Source organism: Notolabrus celidotus, chromosome 8 (assembly GCF_009762535.1).
Source record: "Notolabrus celidotus isolate fNotCel1 chromosome 8, fNotCel1.pri, whole genome shotgun sequence".
Classification (NCBI taxonomy): domain Eukaryota; kingdom Metazoa; phylum Chordata; class Actinopteri; order Labriformes; family Labridae; genus Notolabrus; species Notolabrus celidotus.
This window is the reverse complement of record NC_048279.1, coordinates 14,126,184-14,144,849: the sequence shown is the minus strand read 5'-3', so window position 1 is coordinate 14,144,849 and position 18,666 is coordinate 14,126,184. Positions and strand designations below refer to the sequence as shown.

General features: G+C 44.2%; 1 protein-coding gene across 4 annotated transcripts in view; it reads left to right on the top strand.

Moving 5' to 3' along the window:
* The window catches only part of unc5a (unc-5 netrin receptor A), a 140,730-nt gene that overhangs the window by 112,854 nt on the left and 9,210 nt on the right, over positions 1–18,666 (top strand). For 2 of the 4 annotated variants that reach the window (XM_034689889.1, XM_034689886.1), the window contains 5 exons: positions 4,994–5,224; positions 5,942–6,241; positions 9,807–9,894; positions 10,365–10,533; positions 12,656–12,889. In XM_034689889.1, coding sequence (XP_034545780.1) covers positions 4,994–5,224; positions 5,942–6,241; positions 9,807–9,894; positions 10,365–10,533; positions 12,656–12,889 — 1,022 coding nt within the window. The remainder of the gene's footprint in view (positions 1–4,993; positions 5,225–5,941; positions 6,242–9,806; positions 9,895–10,364; positions 10,534–12,655; positions 12,890–18,666) is intronic. The other 2 variants (XM_034689888.1, XM_034689890.1) reach the window with 1 other exon arrangement.

Sequence of the window (18,666 nt, the reverse complement as noted above, 5' to 3'; positions counted from 1 at the left end):
GTAGATTGAGTAAATCTTAGAAATGCTTTACAGAATAAAATGTTGACCCCATTATCTGACACTTGTACTGACAGATGAACTGTCAGCTGCGTCACGTCCCCTCCTGTGTAACCTTTTTGAAAGATGGTTTCTAGGTAAGACTGGTGTGACCATAGCTGGTTAGATTATTTTAAAGACTCACCACATGCGTCAATGGTGTGATGCCCTCTGAACTGTTAGAGCTGAGAATAAAACCATCTCTCTTCTGATTAAAACACAACATTCCTGTGAAAGTGCCTCTGGTCAGAACACGGCAGGTGTGCATACGTGCAGTAAATGTTCTCGATGCAATCAAGTGTTAATGCAGCTATTTTCTTATTAAATCCACCTGTAAAGTGTCCGTTCCCTGTGTGTCATTAATAGCTCTTGTGCGTTCTGCTAGGATTAGAGGCCACAAAGCTGGTGCAGGCCGAGCCAGCAGCGTGGAAGAGTGGCACCGCAGGGTCCACTGCTGACCAGATGGACATGATGGGCGAGCTCTGTCGCTCCCTACAGATATCAAAGGCAGAAAGAGATTGCAGCTTCTCATCCAGAAATGATGAGTCTCAGGGTGGCGTCTCAGAAAGAAAACTGTTATAAATAGTGCGCTGTGTGGCTGATCTGCATGGTAAACACTCAGTTTCAGTGGGGATTCAGTTGACATGGGCCAGTGAATTAATAAACTGAATTATGTATCATACACTGATTGACATGATCAGGAAGACAGATGCATAGAGATCAGGGCTTAGGGAAATACTGTATTTTAATGCTGCATTCTGTATATGTGTTAGCACGATGTGGGAATCTGTTTATGTGTGTGTGCATGCCTGCGCGTTAGCTAGCTTGGCTGGTGCAGTGAACCAGGGAGCTCTGTCGGCCCATCATCAAAGGTCAGCAGCTCATCCCCAGAGAGGCAAGATATATACACAAAGATGGCAGTCATTGTTCCTCACACACGCACATGGACATGGACACACACACACACGCACACACAGAAACAGAGAGAGTATTTACACTGACAGTGCAGAGGGAAGCGCTGGCCTCAGAAGAAATGCCTGTCCCAATCTGTTCCCAGCAGATGTGTTTCCATAGACAACGGCTGTGTGAAGTATTATATTAAGCAAAATAGCAAGATGGTTTTGGCTTGTCAGCAACTCGCATACTTCAACCATGTCTGCAGGCTATTAGCTGAGATGGAAAACTTCCCCCTGAAACAAAAGGCACCCTTCGCTACTCCAGTGTAATCGAACAATACAACTGCAGAGAGAGCTGTAGTTACTCCACCACAAAAGACGTCCTCTGTGTGAGGACCTCACAAGCATCTCTAATCTCCCTCATTAAGCCAGAATCAGCCTGCATTGGAGGAGGTTATTGTTATTAGGTACTGCATGTGTGAGAACCAATGTGCGTCAGCGTGCTTTGTGTTTCAGCCCTAAAATAAACAGTTCTGACCCCGGCAAGATCATTTTCATAAAGAACACAAGTGAAGCCCAAAGATTAGGCTACGCAAAATCTGTGCAGGGAAATAAAAAAAATAGTCTGGCAGCATGCCAGAGTGAAAATGGCAGACAGGTGTTAGAGGGCACAAAAATGATAGTGTGAAAAATAGTGCTGCTCGTATACTCCAGCAGAAGAAATTAGGACAACATAAAAACAATTATTTGGCTTAATGTGTGTGATGAAGGTAATGAACCTAATTTGCATCAGCATCCCATTTTGGGGCTGTTACAAACGATTGTGCAAAGACCATCAAACTAATAATTGCTGTTGAGTCAGTTTTGTAATTCAGAGGCTATTTGGTGGCAGAGCAGCTGATGTTTCCTTCATCGGTTAGTTTGTCAGAGCGGGGTCACAAGCTATGTGAGGAATGCCTAGACATTTATTTTGGGCCATATTTCACCAGGACCTGCTAAGGGATGGGACGACTGTATTGTGGAGATAGTAATGGTCACGTTCACTTTGAGAGTTTTAGTAGCCATATTTCCCTGACCTTAAGAACTCCAATGTTATTCATCTTCAGGCGAGTGACTAGGATTGGCCATGGGATGAAATATATTCTCCGGTCTCTTGATAAATGCCCAGGCGGGAGGCGTAGGATGCTGCAGAGCTTTTATTTATCAATGCAGGAGAGAGAAGGGAGCAGGTAGAGAGAGTTGAGAGGACTATCAGGTGCAGACAATGTGCCGACTGCCAATGCAGCAGGAGTCCCAACTTCAACAGGAGTCAGGTACACTGCCTCAGAGGAGGTGAATTATAAGTCTATACTGGCCAATCTCAAGTCAGAAACTGATCCCTAAACAGTCAGCCCTGCAGTCAGTCTGAGGAGCTGAGCTGAAGCTTCAAAGAAGGGAACAAACAGAGTTTGGCCCAGGGTCAACTCTGAAAACAGCTCATCACATCCACAGATGATCCACAGGCGGCTGTCAATCATCAAGAGAGGTCACATACAAAGAGAATCAAAAGTTCCTCGCCAGCAATTACGTCAAGTGGAAATGAACGATGGAGTGACGGCTGCAGAGAGGAAGAGAGCTAAATTGGTACTGTGTGTGTTTTGAAAAGGAAGGAGAGAGAGGGCACACTAGAGGGGGACTAAAGTAAAGCCCATCCAATTATAAAACCTGATTAGCTACGTCAATTAAAGTGTGATGGATGTCCTTTCAATTATTGGATGGCATCATGAAAATCAATGAGCAGGGGGCCAAGAGTAGCTGAGAGCAGTATCCGGTCAGGGTTGTAGTGAGCATCGAGATCGTTTCGCTGTGACACCTGGTGGGTCAGATAAAACTTCCCACAGAGATGCTCAGATAAGCCACCAGAGATTACAGACAGAATGGAGGGAAAGGTAGAGGAAGAAAGAGAGAAAGATGTCTGATCGACTGGCTTTATTGTCTGGAAGGAAGAATGGTGCGTGCAGGGGAAAAGGAAGCGTAGAGATACTAGATCTTTGCATCTGAGGTTAGCTGGGTGCCTTTGGTTTGCCCTTAGAAAGTAAACAGCAACTTGCCAATCCAAGGCTGTGTTTATCCAATCAGCAGAACCCTGTCGGCCTGTCTCCTTGCTGACGGGTGTTGTTTTGTCTTTAGTCAGAGCACACATCTCTCTGTAGACTGCAGCTCTAGAAGGCCAAATATCACAGCCTCGTCTGGCCTTTGACTCAGCAAGACAATTGGATTTGGGAACTTTAATGAGAGGTTCAGCCATCATCTCTTCTCCCTTTTTGGAACTCATTGTAGAAGGTGGAAGGTTTAGCCGGGCTGCTTACGCTTAAGCACCTCTGTGCTTCCCCAAGGAGACCGACAGGGAGAGAGAAAATGGAGAGGAGGAAAATGAGTGCATGTTTCCTCTCAGACTTTTCATGCCCCAAGTATGTTTTGTGAAGATGTCCGATGTGATGTCATGAACAAAATGCAGCATCTTGTGTTGATCCTTAGCCAGTCATTCACGATTGATTACATGTCAAGAGATCTCTGGCATTAAAACAGGCCACTATAGAGCTCTGCTGCCCATAATCCCGCTACTTAAGGTATCAGATTGTACTGAGATAATCGCCCATGAAATAGATTCTGGCATTTCTCTTAAAGACTTGGGTATGTCAGGCGTCTTTGTCCACAGAAATGGATTTTTCAAGGCAAAAGGAGAAGGCAAGGACAAACGGATGAGAAGAGATGAAAAAAGATGAGAGTAAGACACAAAAGAATACATCTCTGACCATTTTCTCTCCATTTCAGAAGTGACTGTTAGCTCTCTAATAATTTAATTTTGCCATTCTCATATCACAGATTTACTGACACCAATTAAAACTTGACAAATTTGTGCTTCAAAGACTTTAGTACAGTCCCTGTTAAGCAGAAGGAATACACAGTGGTGAAAACACTTTGGCAGTGTGGAATTATTCATGGAAATAAGTCGAATCTATATTAATCAGGTCGAATTAGACCCAAACGTTTTGGGTGTGTTATTGCTGAAATGCAAATCTCAGATGCTGTCAGTCACAGTCACATACTGCCTATTTACGTCCGTCTTTAATCCTCATTTTCATTCTTGCACATTCTCCCCTCTCTTCCTGCCTCTGTCCTCCTCCTTTTGTTGTCAACTCGACACACGCCGGCCTGCAGCACTTTAACCTTTGCCGTTGTTCTCCATCCCTCAAGCCGCGCTGCTCAATGCGTCCCCTCCTCGGCTGTGTTCAGCTGACAGCGCTACGCCCCCGTGGCTCCAGGGGACAATGGCCCTCCACAAAGGCCCCAGGAGCATCCTACACCTCCGCCACCAAATTCCCCTAGCCCAGGGAGACAGCCGTGGCAAATCCCATTCTCCTGCAAAACACACACAAACACACACACAATGCCTGCACACAAATGTGTGCACACATTGATGTTTGTCTGGGCTTAGCTGTCATCTTCATACTGTACTTTTGGGAGAAAGGCTCTTGTGCTTTTGAGAGACATTCAATAAGAGGTGCTAGAATTTCATAAGCAAATCCTTCATTTTTCACCATCTCTCTCAGGGTGTTGTGTGCTCAGGGAAAGAATGAAGAAGACATGGGAGAGAGTAAACATGCTAGCATAAGATATATTTATCCAGAGCAGCAATGAAGTAAGGTAAAGCTGAAAAACCTTCTGCAGAAACCGGTCTATTCTGCTTTGTGGATGTGTAAGAGTTGATATTGAGAATTTGGGCCATTATAAATATATATAAATATACTTCAAATCTAGATGTGTATCTATCTAGATATCTATATAAATAATGTTAACACCCTTTTTCTGCATCAGACAGTCAGGAACAAATCAAGCAGCATTAAGGAGCGTGAAACTGATTTCATGCAATTAAACAGATGCTGGACTGAGACCTTCACACAGGAGATAATGGATGGTGCAGCAGCACATGTTGATACTGACATTCAACACCTGAGGGAGTTCATTCAATCGTGATTAATCATTTCTTTTCTCTTGTTTTCTGTCCACCTCCCTTGCAGCTGTGAGCGGAGCTGAGGACGTGGCACTCTACGTGGGCATGGTGGCAGTGGCTCTGTGCCTGACTCTGCTGCTCATCGTGGTGGTCATGGTCTACCGGCGCAAGAAGGAGGGCCTGGATGCAGACGTGGCCGACTCCTCCATCCTCACCACTGGCTTCCAGCCCATGGGCATCAAGCCCAGCAAGCCAGGTGTGTGGGCACCGCGGCCACGCAGGCCTCCCCCCCACAGCAGTAGGACACTGTTCTTTGTTTCAACCTCCTCTAAGCGTCCGTCGGTCCGTCCGTCTGCCCACCGTGACCATGCAGCACTCATCTACATGTCCCACTGATCCTGATGTTTGTTTGTGGTTATGGAGGTGGTGTGAGTGTTTACAGTGGTTTCTGTGCGTGTGTGTTTGTATGTATGTGTGTGTGCGTGTGTACAAACTGTTTATTTGCCTGCCTGACACATTATGTTTCGCCACCACCTCATTGTCAGGAAATGTACCAACTCTGTTTACTGCCTGTGCGAAGCCTCAGAGGTTTACCAGCAAGTAATAGAAATACAACTGTCTGAGCTGGATGGAGATGGGGAACCATGTTGCAGTGCCTGTGATTCACTGTGAAAAAAGCCTTTGTAAATTCTGGGTGCTAAGCTGTATCTGAGTTCTGTTTGGAATTGATTGTGTGGTTGCTAAAGAGACAGACAGAGATAGAGGCAGAGGGGAGGGGAACAGACTAGCTCTGGGTGGAATTTGTGTTTGTGTATTGTCAAGAGTGCGTGCGTGTGAGTCTTCTGTTTTCTGCACCATGTGTCTTTTCCTGTTTGTTTCAGTTTTCTGTGTGGGGTGCGACAGCTTTGTGAGTGTGAGGTCTGTCTCAGTGATGTACAAACCATCCGCCTGCCACTCACAGCGACTCACACATTTCCCTTTGTCTGTTTTTTTTTCTTTTTTATAACACAAACAGAGAATTCCCATTTGCTTACCATCCAGCCAGATCTAACTACAACCACCACCAGTTACCAAGGCACCCTACGGTCCCGCCACGACGCCACTGGGAAGTTTTCGATGACCAACGGGCCTCTGCTGGACCCACTCCCTAACGGCTCACACACCCTGCACAATGGAAAACTTAACTCAGACCCTTCTGAGTTTGTGAGCAGACTAACCACTCAGAGCTATTTTAAAACACTGCCCCGGGACGTAGCAAACACCTCCTATGGGACCTTCAACTTCCTGGGTGGGAGGCTGACGATCCCTAACACAGGTGGGTTCTTTATTTAGGTTCATGTAAGGGAATGTAAGGGTTCTCTCAAGCCTGGAGTTTTTCAGTTATTATACAATCATGTCCACTGGTGTATCAGCATAAGAGCTGTCAACTGTGTCTTTACTCTTTTTACTGAGTGCATAAACAGTGAAAAAAGACAGAGGCTTCAGCTGTATTAACATATACACAAAACTCCTGAAAACTTGTTGAAATTCTTAAGAGAGGAAAGATGCATGTGTGAATGGGAAATTTCTACAAAGGTGGGAGTGAACTGATTTTATTACACAGCAGGACATATTTAGGAAAATTCCCTGCAAGCAAGCATGCTGGAGTCATGACAAGTATGTCATGTGACCAGGTATGGCAACAGTCCACCACCCCTCCTCTGACTTCACACTGTGAGGGACATGTGTGGACAAGCCACTTTGGAATATTCCGGGGCAGAGCCAGATATTTTTTTCACAAATTTTCAGTAAGTCAAAGAGGCCATTTATGGGCATCACATGATGTGTCACAGCATTCAAGACACCATCCTTGAGACTGACCTGAGACTGGGCATCAACCGTCAATACAATTCCTATCTGCCATGCTGTGTACAATGGAGTACTAGGGCCACCTGATAGAAAACAAAAGCAACATGATTGAAGCTGTGAATGTACAAGATTAGAGTCTTAAATCTACATGAATATAGTTTGAAACTTAGAATTATAGGCTCGAGCCTATATGTTAGATTGAAGGGGAGGATCAGAAGAGCAGCCAGCTGCCTATACACTAAAAAAAGCAAACGTCAGCATCACATTGTCATGTATCAGAATATTGAATCAATTGTGCAAGTCTATGCTGTGGAAGGACAGGCTGATAGGCAGCCTGTGCATGCTTCTGTAACCGCTGTTTGCCCTCAGCTAAGATGATCCACGTTCCTCATTCTAGTGCAGGCAACTGGCTGCTCTTCTATCATCACCCTACAGACCTACAGTATGTTGTTTTAGACGATGTGGCACAACACGAGGCAGAGCAACACCTTCAGCTTGTTTGTATTGAAAAACGCTTTAAACTTAAAACACTACCCTGATAGCTGAGTGTAATAAGAGACTACAAATAATTTATCTCTACCTGATAGAAAATGTAAAATAAAATACGTGTTCGAGCACATTCTCAATTACTCGATACTCGATTAATTGTTAACATCCCCACTTTAGAATGATCAACCAAGTGAAGTGAAGAAGCAGTAAGCTTCAGTGCTCTTAGATGAAATGAGGTATTCCCCTGTATAAGGAGAGGGACTGTGAAATACAGTCATACTCGCCAACAGATAACTCATTCATTGTACAGTTCTGGTGATTTTGTGTTGCATCAAGATGTACTTGTGATTTTTTTTTTCATTTGCATGATCTTTTTAGACCAAAAAGGTCAAACGTAGCACAAAGATACATCATAGAATCACAGCAGTTAATTTCCTATTATGAGTGACAGCCAGTCTTTAGATTAACAGCTGTTGTATTATAAAATCAAATAAGTTGGACCCGGAAACAGACCATACTAAAAGGCAGAAATGCATAATTTTAAAGTACAGAACAGTTTGCTGCTCAAAGCTTTAATTTGTAAATGTGATTTATGAAAACATCCTAACATGAATTGAGTTAAACTCTTATGACACCAAAGTTAGTGAAAGCAGAATAGTTTCTATTTAAGTATTGTTTCAGTAGACACAGCATTTTAAGTCTGTGTTATACAAGGACTGTGAGATTTCAATAATCCCCTGTAGGATGTTCTGTTTGCTGCTAAACTTCAAACAAACAGGAAAAGTTCCTTCTAAACAATATAACATCTGCTGCTAAATGTAGAAGTAGGGTGGAGACAATCCAGTTTTTCTCTGTGTTGCATATTTCATACAAAGTTGATGCTTTGACATAAAAAGGAACACTTACTGAAACTTTATTGCACCTGTTTTAATGACACAATGCCTTATGAACGGTCATTAACCAGGATGATTTGTCAGTAACAGCTTGTTCCTATAAATGCCTCTTTTTTTTACTGACCAAGGCCATCAGCTTTAAAACCTCATCCATGCACATTTGTAATGGGTTTGCAGTGATAACACATACAATTATTCATTAAAAAGTAGCTTAATGCTAAGGCTGTTTTTCTCTCTGCTATCAAACCTATTTAATGCATTTACAAGGAATAAAAGTAACTAATGAGGGTCTTGTTTTTAGCTAGTTGATTGTATTTGAAAGGTTTACTTGTTAACCTTAAAGAATGACAAATCCTAAATTTAATCATATGAGTAAAATGTTTTCTAAGTAACCTCCATCTCGTCTGCACTGCATTAATAGTTAAGATGCTGAGTGCATTGTTAAGATGCATTGTTTTAATAAGAAGGTGTGCACTGCTCTGCTAGATTCCTGGAATCAAACCAAGAACAAATTGTTCCTATTAGTCCATTTGCTTATGACAGAGCTGGTTAAATTTGTACCCAATGTCCACAAGTGTCAGCTGTGTGCTTTGTACTCTCAGGGGAACAGAGGTAGTCCGTTAAAGATTAGTCTGATGAAACATATGAAAGTCCTACTATCATTAGTCCTCTTCTATAGTCCCCCCCTCTTCACATTAGCTGAGCACAGAGTTTATATAATCATACTGGAAGACAGTGTTTTCTTTTGGCTCATTGTAGGCTGACCAGATTAGCTGATGGTGGTGCCAGTACACCGACAGAAAGGGTATTTTCTCCCTGTGTTTTTATGCCATCCCTCTCTCTTTCTGTCTCCTCTCTCCATCTCTCCTTCGCTCTCTTACATATATTTTATGCATGGATTATCTCAAAGCCATGTAGACTATACCACACATTGGCACCCAGCCTCTCTTCGGGACAGAGGGGGAATAAAAGAATCAGCACTAACATGCATCCACTCCGAGGAGATATACTGTCATTTAGCAGCATTTCAGAGCAGCACATAGAAGACATGGTTTATAGATTCAGACAAGGCAGTGGGCCTTCAGACACCTTCCTCTTATTCAAAGCGATGTTTTTATGGTGAACACATCTAGTTTACAATCCAGAGACAGTTACGATTGTGTCACAGAGTCTCTGTTTGTGTTACATTTTAAACAGATGAATTTGGCATGACAATCACAACACAAATGGCACAACACTCAAACTCTCTCAATAGCTCTCTCTATCCTCCAAGGTGCTTCCCTCTCTCCTGAGAAAGTGTAATTTTCCTGAAGTAGTCTGTTCCTTGGTCTCAATTATCTGCTCTGTGGCAGACAAAGGACATTTAAACCGCGATGCAACGTGCGCTTTTGTCTTAGCTAATTGTTGACCGCTGGGACGTGTGGCGCCTCGACTGTCACTGCAGAGATTTGCATCTACTGTACCTGACGGAGTCTGCCACTGACCTTCAGAACAGATTTTTTTTTGTTTTTGTTTTCCAGCAGTACTGTTTGAGAGTGGGCCGACTTCCCTTTGTGAGACGACAAAAGCGTTGTTCAGTGAAAACAAATGAGCCTGTCCCCCTCCTTCTTACCCCCCTCTTTTCTCTTCCTTTGTTGTTATTTGCATTAGGAATCAGTCTGCTCATTCCTCCCGAGGCCATCCCCAGAGGAAAGATCTATGAGATTTATCTCACTGTTCAGAGGAAGGAAGATTTAAGGTGGGTCTCTTTAACACAGCCTAACTGGCAGTCTTCCCTGGATGCCACTAGGCTGTTTGTTTTGATGCTCTGCTGTTCCATTAGGAGAGGCTTAAGAGTCAGCGCCAGCGCTGTGGAGGAGGGATGTAAATAAATAAGGTAGCCTTTTACCATGATGTGCACTATTTAACTTAAATGAATTGTTTGGATAACATTATTTCTCCGGCGTGCTGCATTCAGTCTCAGAGGGCACGACCACTGCAGAAAGCTGTGAGAGCATCATGTTATTAGTCAGCCATCACGGCTTGGTCTAGCTAGTCAGAGTCCAGAAGGCTTATATTACATTTTGTTACAGCAGCTGGATAATACGCTGGGATGTCAGTATCACATCCTGCTTACAAGAGACCGCTAAATGTGTAATACTAACTGTGTGCAAAGAAGCACTTCATCAGGATTAATTCCTCTTCTAACTCTTCTCTCCCCCTGTGTAGGTTACCTCTGGCCGGCTGCCAGACCCTGCTCAGCCCCGTCGTGAGTTGTGGTCCTCCTGGGGTGGTCCTGAGCCGGCCAGTTATCCTCAGCATGGACCACTGCTCTGACGCATGCCTCGACAACTGGGCCATTCGCCTCAAGAAGCAGAACTATGAGGGCGCTTGGGAGGTGAGACAGCACTATAACTCCAGCATATAGCTTCATACAAAGACTTGGAGTTAGGGCCCAGTGAATTTTTTAAGTCTTACTGAAGTCACTGAGAGCTTTCTTTGAAAAAGTACAAACAGCACCAACTTGGAAAGCACTCAATGCAGTGAAGGCGAGGTAGTTCTGGCCCAGTACTCCTCCACTCCAGGGTTTAAATTATTTTGACCATCAGGTGTTTTCTCATTGGGTTGGAACAAAAGCCTGGAAGCAGCGCCAACTTCAAGCCCAAGAGTTGCTAGGCAACATGCGTCTCAAAACAGAAATTCTCTAAGCAAATTACCGATCCTCAAAGTACTCCTCTGAGTGCTCCTTGACCATTTTTGACCGCTGCCTCCAATTACACAGCTCATTCCCATGTTTCTGTCCATGAAATCAGAACGTAACCAGAACTGCCAGACTCAAATAGGTTGGAGTTTGGAAGATCTTTTGGTGGCCAAACACACTCGTTCTCACACACTCCCACGCAGTGTACGTGTCTCAACAATCCAGAGAGATTGGAAAGGGTGCTGTGGGCTTTGGAGTGTTAGTAGGTCTTCTTTCATGTTCGATATTGTGCATAAATTATTCAGCCTCCCCGTGTGTGGCGGCGGTGGGGTGTCTGTGGGATGGATTGGCCTGTCTGAAGCAGAGGTTAGAAAAGCGCTTTTAATCATCGGCCGGACCAAATATAGCCCAACGGCCTCACTGCGTGGCCACCAAAAGGAGAGAGTGCCAGGTGGACAAGGGAATGAGAGTCGAAGCAACCACAGTGAGAAAAATGAAGGAAGGGAGAGAAAGAGGGAGAGAGGTAAAGTGGCCAGGCAGATAATGTAGATGCAGAGGGACCATAAGAAAGAGACAGAGATTGGAAAAATGGCTGCAGAGAGGAGAAGAAGAAGACATAAAGATGTGGTGAAAATGGCCATGCCGAAGCAGAAGAAGTAAGAGAAATGAGATGCAAGTAAAGTGAGCTTTCAGCGGCGTAATTGAGCCACCTCAGTATCTGCTTCTCTTCGAAGAATTATTAAGATGATGAAAAAGTGAGACTCCATTGTGGTTGCATAGCAAATGAATTGTGTCAATACTAATTCTATTGATGTAAATGGTGTCTGGTTGAATCGATCCTAAAGGGGCTCGCTGGGCATTTGGCAGGGAGAAAGCTCTCTTCAGCTTGATTGGCTAATGAGGAGAGTCAGTCAACTGGCATGATGGGATTTTAGAGAAAATGTTGTCACCTTGGGTCCAATTTGTCCTCATCAAATTAGCCAAGAGAGCAGCGAAATTATCCCATAAAACTATCCCGCACTGTGACGGGTATGGGATCTTTTCACATGTTTGTCATCTTTAGTAGAGATGCAGTCATTGTGACACAGCACTTCAGCTCTGTCGCAGAGGAGAACAACCCAAAGCTTAAATCTTTGCCTTTTTCTCCTCTGCTAATTAAGGTACCAATTAATTCTTGTAAAACCTGCCCTTTTTAACGCCACTCGCCACAAGGCCCCAGTGTCTCTTTGCAGAGAGATATGTAAGTTGTTTTCACCTTTCTTAACAATTCACAGAAGCTGAAGGAAATCCTAGAAATCCCAATAATCCAATATTTACTGCACCTCCTCAGTCTTTACTTTCGCCTGAACCATCTATTCTTACCAGGAATCTATTTGAGTCTCCTTTCATGTCAATTGAGTCCCTCATTCATGCATTATTAAGTAAACTGATGGCATTCTATAGGATGTGTGTCTTTGTATGAGGAAATGTCAGCATGGGGTGGGTTTACTGCGGTGTAAAGGAAATCTGAAACAAGAACAAAGTCTCTCTTTTTTCTGATCTGAAGTGTTTACCAGATATTCTTGTTACATTACCTGAAAGACCTTTAGCTGAAATGTTACTTTGTTGCCCTGTGGGAGGGACAGAGTTTGGGGCCCTGCTACTCTGCCAAACTCCTCTCCCTACATCCTTTTTGCAAATACCCACCCACACACTCAGACACAGACATCAGGTGCCCCGGCCAACACATTACCCTCCCACCTACATAAATAGGATGCTTGACCTTCTATTCACACCTTGTGTTTTTCTTTTTTTTTTTACCCCCCTTCATCTCCTACAGGACGTCCTGCTGATGGGGGAGGAGCTGGTGTCGGAGCCCTATTACTGCCAGCTCGAGGCCGAGACGTGTCGGCTGTTCTCAGAGCAGCTGGGCACCTTCGCCCTGGTGGGAGAGTCCCTGCACATGGGCGCTGCCAAGCGCCTGAGGCTGGTGCTCTTCTCGGATGCTTACTGCTCCACGCTGGAGTACAACATCAGGGTGTACTGCATGGACGACACGCAGGACGTCTTCAAGGTAAACTGTGACAAATGTGGCACTGCCTTTTTTATTCTGTTTGGATTCACATGAGCTGAGTGATAGGTGGGCTATTATGTGTAATAGCATTGTCTGTCACATTTGACGGCCGCAGACATGTCGGAGTTAGGTGTGGAGATGGTAAATTGAACAATATCACAGGCCTGATTACACCATATGCAGCTCAACAGTGTGTGATTTGTGGAGCTGAGGCTATTGAAACAGTGCATACGTCCAGGTTGATCACAGTATACAGTACAGTCTGAGTGTGTTTTTGTTTGCATGCCAACAGAGATGTTTGATTCCTTTCATGCCTTCAGTGGTTCTGCTCTGCTGCCGAGGGCCAACAAGTTTCCCATCGCTTTGTTCTACAGCATATTTCGCTTCTCTTTTCGCCTCTCCACATGGACAGAGTATAATCAAGCACTAATGCCTCCCTCCCTCCCCTGAGGACTGCCTCTGAGTACCCTGTTAAGATTTCATTTGCATGGTTAATTAGTAAATTAAAAGGAGAGCCTGCCCCAATCTTTTCCCAGCAACCCCTGCTCTCTCTCTCTCTCTCTCTCTCTCTCTCTCTCTCTCTCTCTCTCTCTCTCTCTCTCTCTCTCTCTCTCTCTCTCTCTCTCTCTCTCTCTCTCTCTCTCTCTCTCTCTCTTTTTCTCTCTCCAAGCTGTTCCTCCTTCTCTCGTCTGACACCACCCACAGCCACAAGTGCCACTTCCCACTCGAGTCCACTTTTGCTGGCTGTAATGGCTGACCTCCTCGAGCAGAGGCTCGCCATCAGCACAATCTATGGATGTCGGTGGGACGTAAACAATGGCAGGAGGTGGGGGCTCGGGCTGAAATTAGCACTCTCACATTCAGAGAGGTGAAGCTGAGATTAGAACTGTGCACAGTCTGTAGCCGTGGGGTGGGAATTACTGAAAACTCTACTTTCTCACATCTGTCTTTTTGTGGGTCAATTCTGCCCCTGCTGCTATCTTTTCTCATGTCCTGACAGCTATTGCACGATAGCAGGGGCGCTCAGGGAAAGTGTTGGCTGACATTCGGCTGTGTTTTTATGTAGAAATAAATGTAAACTATAGCATATGGGAGGTAAAGTCTGCAGAGAAAGTGCTTTTTTCCCCCAGATGGATATCAGCCCTTTTGTTTACTTGCTACGAGAGCACTTGTAATGATAGGGTGCTCTATATTTATTCAGATAATCGGGTGACCCAGTGGTGTTTTGCTGCAGTGTGACTGTTCGAATGACCTTGTGTGTGTCCTGTGTTGGATGCAGGAAGGCTGCTGGTGCACAAAAACACTCTCTCTCTCTCTCTCTCTCTCTCTCTCTCTCTCTCGCTCTCTCTCTCTCTCTCTCTCTCTCTCTATCTCTCTCTCTCTCTCTCTCTCTCTCTCTCTCTCTCTCTCTCTCTTGCCGTCTCTCCCTCTGGCTAGCTCTTGTTCTGCTATTCTCTCGCTCTCTTAGCCAGGAAAAGGACATCTGAGCTTGTTGACTCCAGCACTTGTGCTGCCATACTCTGCAGCTCCCTCGACGCCCTTGAGTGCATTAGCTCCCTGTCTCTCACACAACCTGGTCCTGTGGTAAGCCACGGCATCTCCAGGGTTTTGTAGTTTTTAGTGAGTGATTTAAAACATGGCCCACACTGTTTAGTAATCTCGACTTCACACTGCTCCTGGTGCTATTATGGAGGCAGCAGTTCATTTAGCAAGTACATTAACCACTTTGAGTGGAGATTAAACTTCCCTGGAGAGCTTCAGCCTAATCACTAATCACTATCTTTAAAATGCACCATTTATGATTAGACTTTCACTATAGCTACCATTAGGAGTAATTGTAGTGTGTTACCGTGGTGGAGTAGCAGTAGGTGGCACAGTGCGACAGTACAGCAGCATTTTTATGTTTGTGTTGATGTACAGTACCCTTCAGCACATGTGAATTTTATGGCAGCATTTGCCACCTGGTAAGGCACTGCACCTCGTTTTTCAGACAAGAAGTCAACTTTTCATGCATTAAACAGGCAGCACTTCTGATGGGAGATGAAAAAACAAAAAGGCATTTCTCTGCCTTTTCTGCTGGCTGCTCACTGGCAAGGAGAACTGTGGAAACCAAACGAGATGCTGAGGCTTACTCTCCACTCCCCTGGCTGGCTGTCAATCTGCTCTGACAAGCTTCCATCAGCGAGGATGACACGCACCCACACCCAGAAACACATGCACACGCACGCAAGCACGCCACACTTATGCACGCTGTACCATGCAATCTCTTATCTCCCAATTACAGCAGATTAGAACCAATGTTATTGTCTTTGATCCTAAGTGTGCGGGGGCTCTGGGGAAACAGTGACATTTCTGTCTGATGCCTGCCGTATGTTAGCAGGGCTCTGCCGGGACCAATTAAGTTAATATTTAATGTGTGTCCCACTCTTGATGGGCCCCGCCAAGGCTGGCACAGCAGCAGAGGAGGCATGATCAGCGTTTGGTAGCGCCCTCGCTGCACACTCGCTTGTTCCCAGCTAGACCTGTGGGAGAGCATTGCTGATGTTCTGCCATCCCACAACTGATTGAAACACCTGCAGTGTAGCAAGCCTCAGACTCAGCACAGATACACCTAACACCAACATCTAATTGAATTGGAAGGGTGCCAACATAGTTGGGGGGTTTCTTTGTACCAAATATGCTGCAGCTATTTTTTTCTATGTAGCTGCGATATTCGGAATCTGTCAGCTTTTCTACTGAGCATAACCCCCGTTTAAATAGTGGAACAATAAGAAAATATCCTGTTTTTTATTGATAACTGAATGTTCCTCCTCTACACCCACATGTCTGTGTTTTGTAAGGCCAGTGTTGTTGCTCAGAAGTGAAAAAAAAACATGTGGAATGATTTATAAAACCACCCACTTCCTGTCAGATTTATTTTTAGAGGTTTAGACTCATGTTAGTGTTTTTTTGTACTGACTGGAGACTTTAAGGAACAACATGAATATTAATACGGCAGATTTTTAAATGAATATTAGAATGAGATTCAGTTTGACATTTTTTATGCCTACTCTGATCCAGGTAGAAATATGTCAACATCTATGTGATGCAGTGCTCTTAAAGCTGGGGTTGGTAGTCAGATTTAGATACTCTTTTTGTTATACTGGTTATATTATGAAACTAATCAAATCCTGTCCTGCCATTCTTCCCGCCTCCTGCGCGTACATTTCATGTTTGTTTGTGTTTTTAACTTTCACTATGATAATGTTTTGGTGTTTTCTTACCGCTGAGTGAGACATGAGTTGACGTAGTGCAAAACATAAACAATGTGCTGAGGACCGGTTTTGAATCAGTCACGATCATATGTCGCGAAACAGCGTCACTCATGCATGTGCGCGGGGGTGTTGTTTTGGAGGAGCTCCAAGGGGAGGGGTTAGACAGAGTCCTGAGGAAATGCTAGATTCAAATTCATGCTAGTTTTCCGTGACTACCAACCCTAGCTTTAAGATTTTGTTCACACATTCATGCTCCTCAGAGGATAACTCTCTCTGACCCTGGTGAACTTTGACTCAACTAAAGGAAAAGGCCTTACTGGATAATATTAGCATGCTCTCATGCCATCCTAAAATAGTTTACATGGCAAGATAACAAGCTACCTGCCTGACATGTTACTGATGATTTTCCTACTAGTATTAGCATGTTGATGTTAGCATCTAGCTCAAGCAGAGCTGCAAGCATTTTGTAGCTGTAGCTCCTTTAATGATAATTGTTGTGAGTTACAGGGACTTTTTACGGCCACAAAGTTTGTCATTATTTAATTCTGGCCTCAGTTAATGAGGAAATGTTTGAGTTTACTGCCTTTGTCCTCCCTGTATTGTATTTCAAACATTTAAAATTTACTCTTTCATCAATATTCATGTAATGAGGCCAATACATTCTGCTTTTTGTGTCTTGATTGTAAAACTGTACACACTGGTGTTAAACGGCTGTTTAATTGATGTCTAACCAGTTAAATAGCATCTCCTGGACTCTTTTGCACAACGTTTGACCTCAAGCTATTATTCTTATTTGCTTTTAAAAGGGCCCATAAACTGTTTATGTGCTCTCTCTCCACTATGACGTCCTGTTTTTTCTTGCTCCTGAGCAGCAGGCTACGTTTACACAGAAACTTTTTGCTTTTATCTATCAGAGAAGAAAAAACAGCATGTACGGGGTGTAATACAAACAGTTTTCTCATCCTTCCATCAGAACAGTTACTGGCATGGAAAAAAAAAAAACGGAGAGCACAGCCCAGTAATTGCTGGCATTAAGTTAAAGAAGACAGTCAGCTTTATCACTGAGCCCAGCTGAGAAATTGTTTCCATATTATATTTCTGTGTTCCTGTGTGCTGTTTTTTCCCTGGCCTGTTTTGTGATTTATCAGGCCGAATGTGCATCTTTTCCCTAGCAAACACAGTCCCCATTTATTACTGAGCAGACAAGTCCCTTCTATTTGTAGTTATTAATCAGAGTTGACTGTAGCGGGCACGGCCACTGGAGCTCAGACTGATAGACTCTCAGTCAGAGAGGAAAAGCCTGTCACATCCTGCTGACAAATACACAGATTTATGGAGCCCACATAGCCAGGCTACTCTCTATAAACAAATGCATTTGCCTGAAAAAGAGCAGCCCTGATAATGGATCGTTGCCCTGAATGCATATTTTGAAGCACACGAGGACATAGTCTACCGAGAGTTGGTGGGGTGAGGACGAGTTTATGAGGATGTTACAGTTTGTGTATCTCTCTATGTTTCATAGGACATGTAGCTTGACTAATAAGCTGATCAAACGCTAGTTATAATCCCCATCAGAGCTAGTTACGTTAATCAGTTTATTCCACACCGAGCATCAACAATAGAGGACCACATGTACTAGCTTGACCTTCCTGTGTGGAAAGTGGAATATTTTAATCTGCAGCTTTGAGCAAGTCCAGTTTCATTACATTTGTATATATTTATATATATTTAAGCTTCTGGTAGCACTTTGATTTGTTTGGACTGTTTCTTTCCTGCTTCCGACGCCTGGCTGTTTTTGTTGCAAGAGTTTGGTACAGCCACTAACCTCCTTCTGTCAGCACCAGCCCGAAGAGATTAGCTGTATGAGTGTCTCTTGTTTCCCCATGGAGCCCGGCCCCAGTCCATCACAGTCCCAGCTCCGATCCAAGCCGAGAGGGGATGGGGGGGGAGAGACACACGATGCAAGGGTGGGAAAAGGGGGTTGAAGTCATAGAAAAACTGTGGCCATGATTGCAGTAATCCTGTTATCTCTCCTGCTAAAGCTGGCCACTCCAGTGACCTGGAGACACAAATGTTAAGCTGCCTCTGTCTCTCTCCTCTCTGGCTCCTGCTCTTTTCACTCCTCCCTGCTCTATCTCACTCTCTTTAGCCAGCCTCATTGAATGTCAGGGGGTGGTCTTGGCTCCGTCTGAGTCTAAATTCACAGTCTTCACACACACCACAGGCTATCTTGAATTCCGACAGAACAAAAGGGGTTTTTCTCCTGCAGTACTTGAACTTCTCGCCCGTCTCATGCATCTTAATGTTTCCACACTTGTTCAGGGTCAGGGTGTCTTAAGAGAAGCCGCTTTTCTTATCATCACGCAATGCAAACACAATTTAGCTCCGAGCTGGTGATTAATTTGTGATTTGATAAACTAATTCAAACCTTGCATTGTTTTCCTGCAGAAAGGGTAAATAATACGGTCAAATTTAGCTTCTCATCCATTAGCTCGCTCACACTGTCATTTGTTAACAGGATAA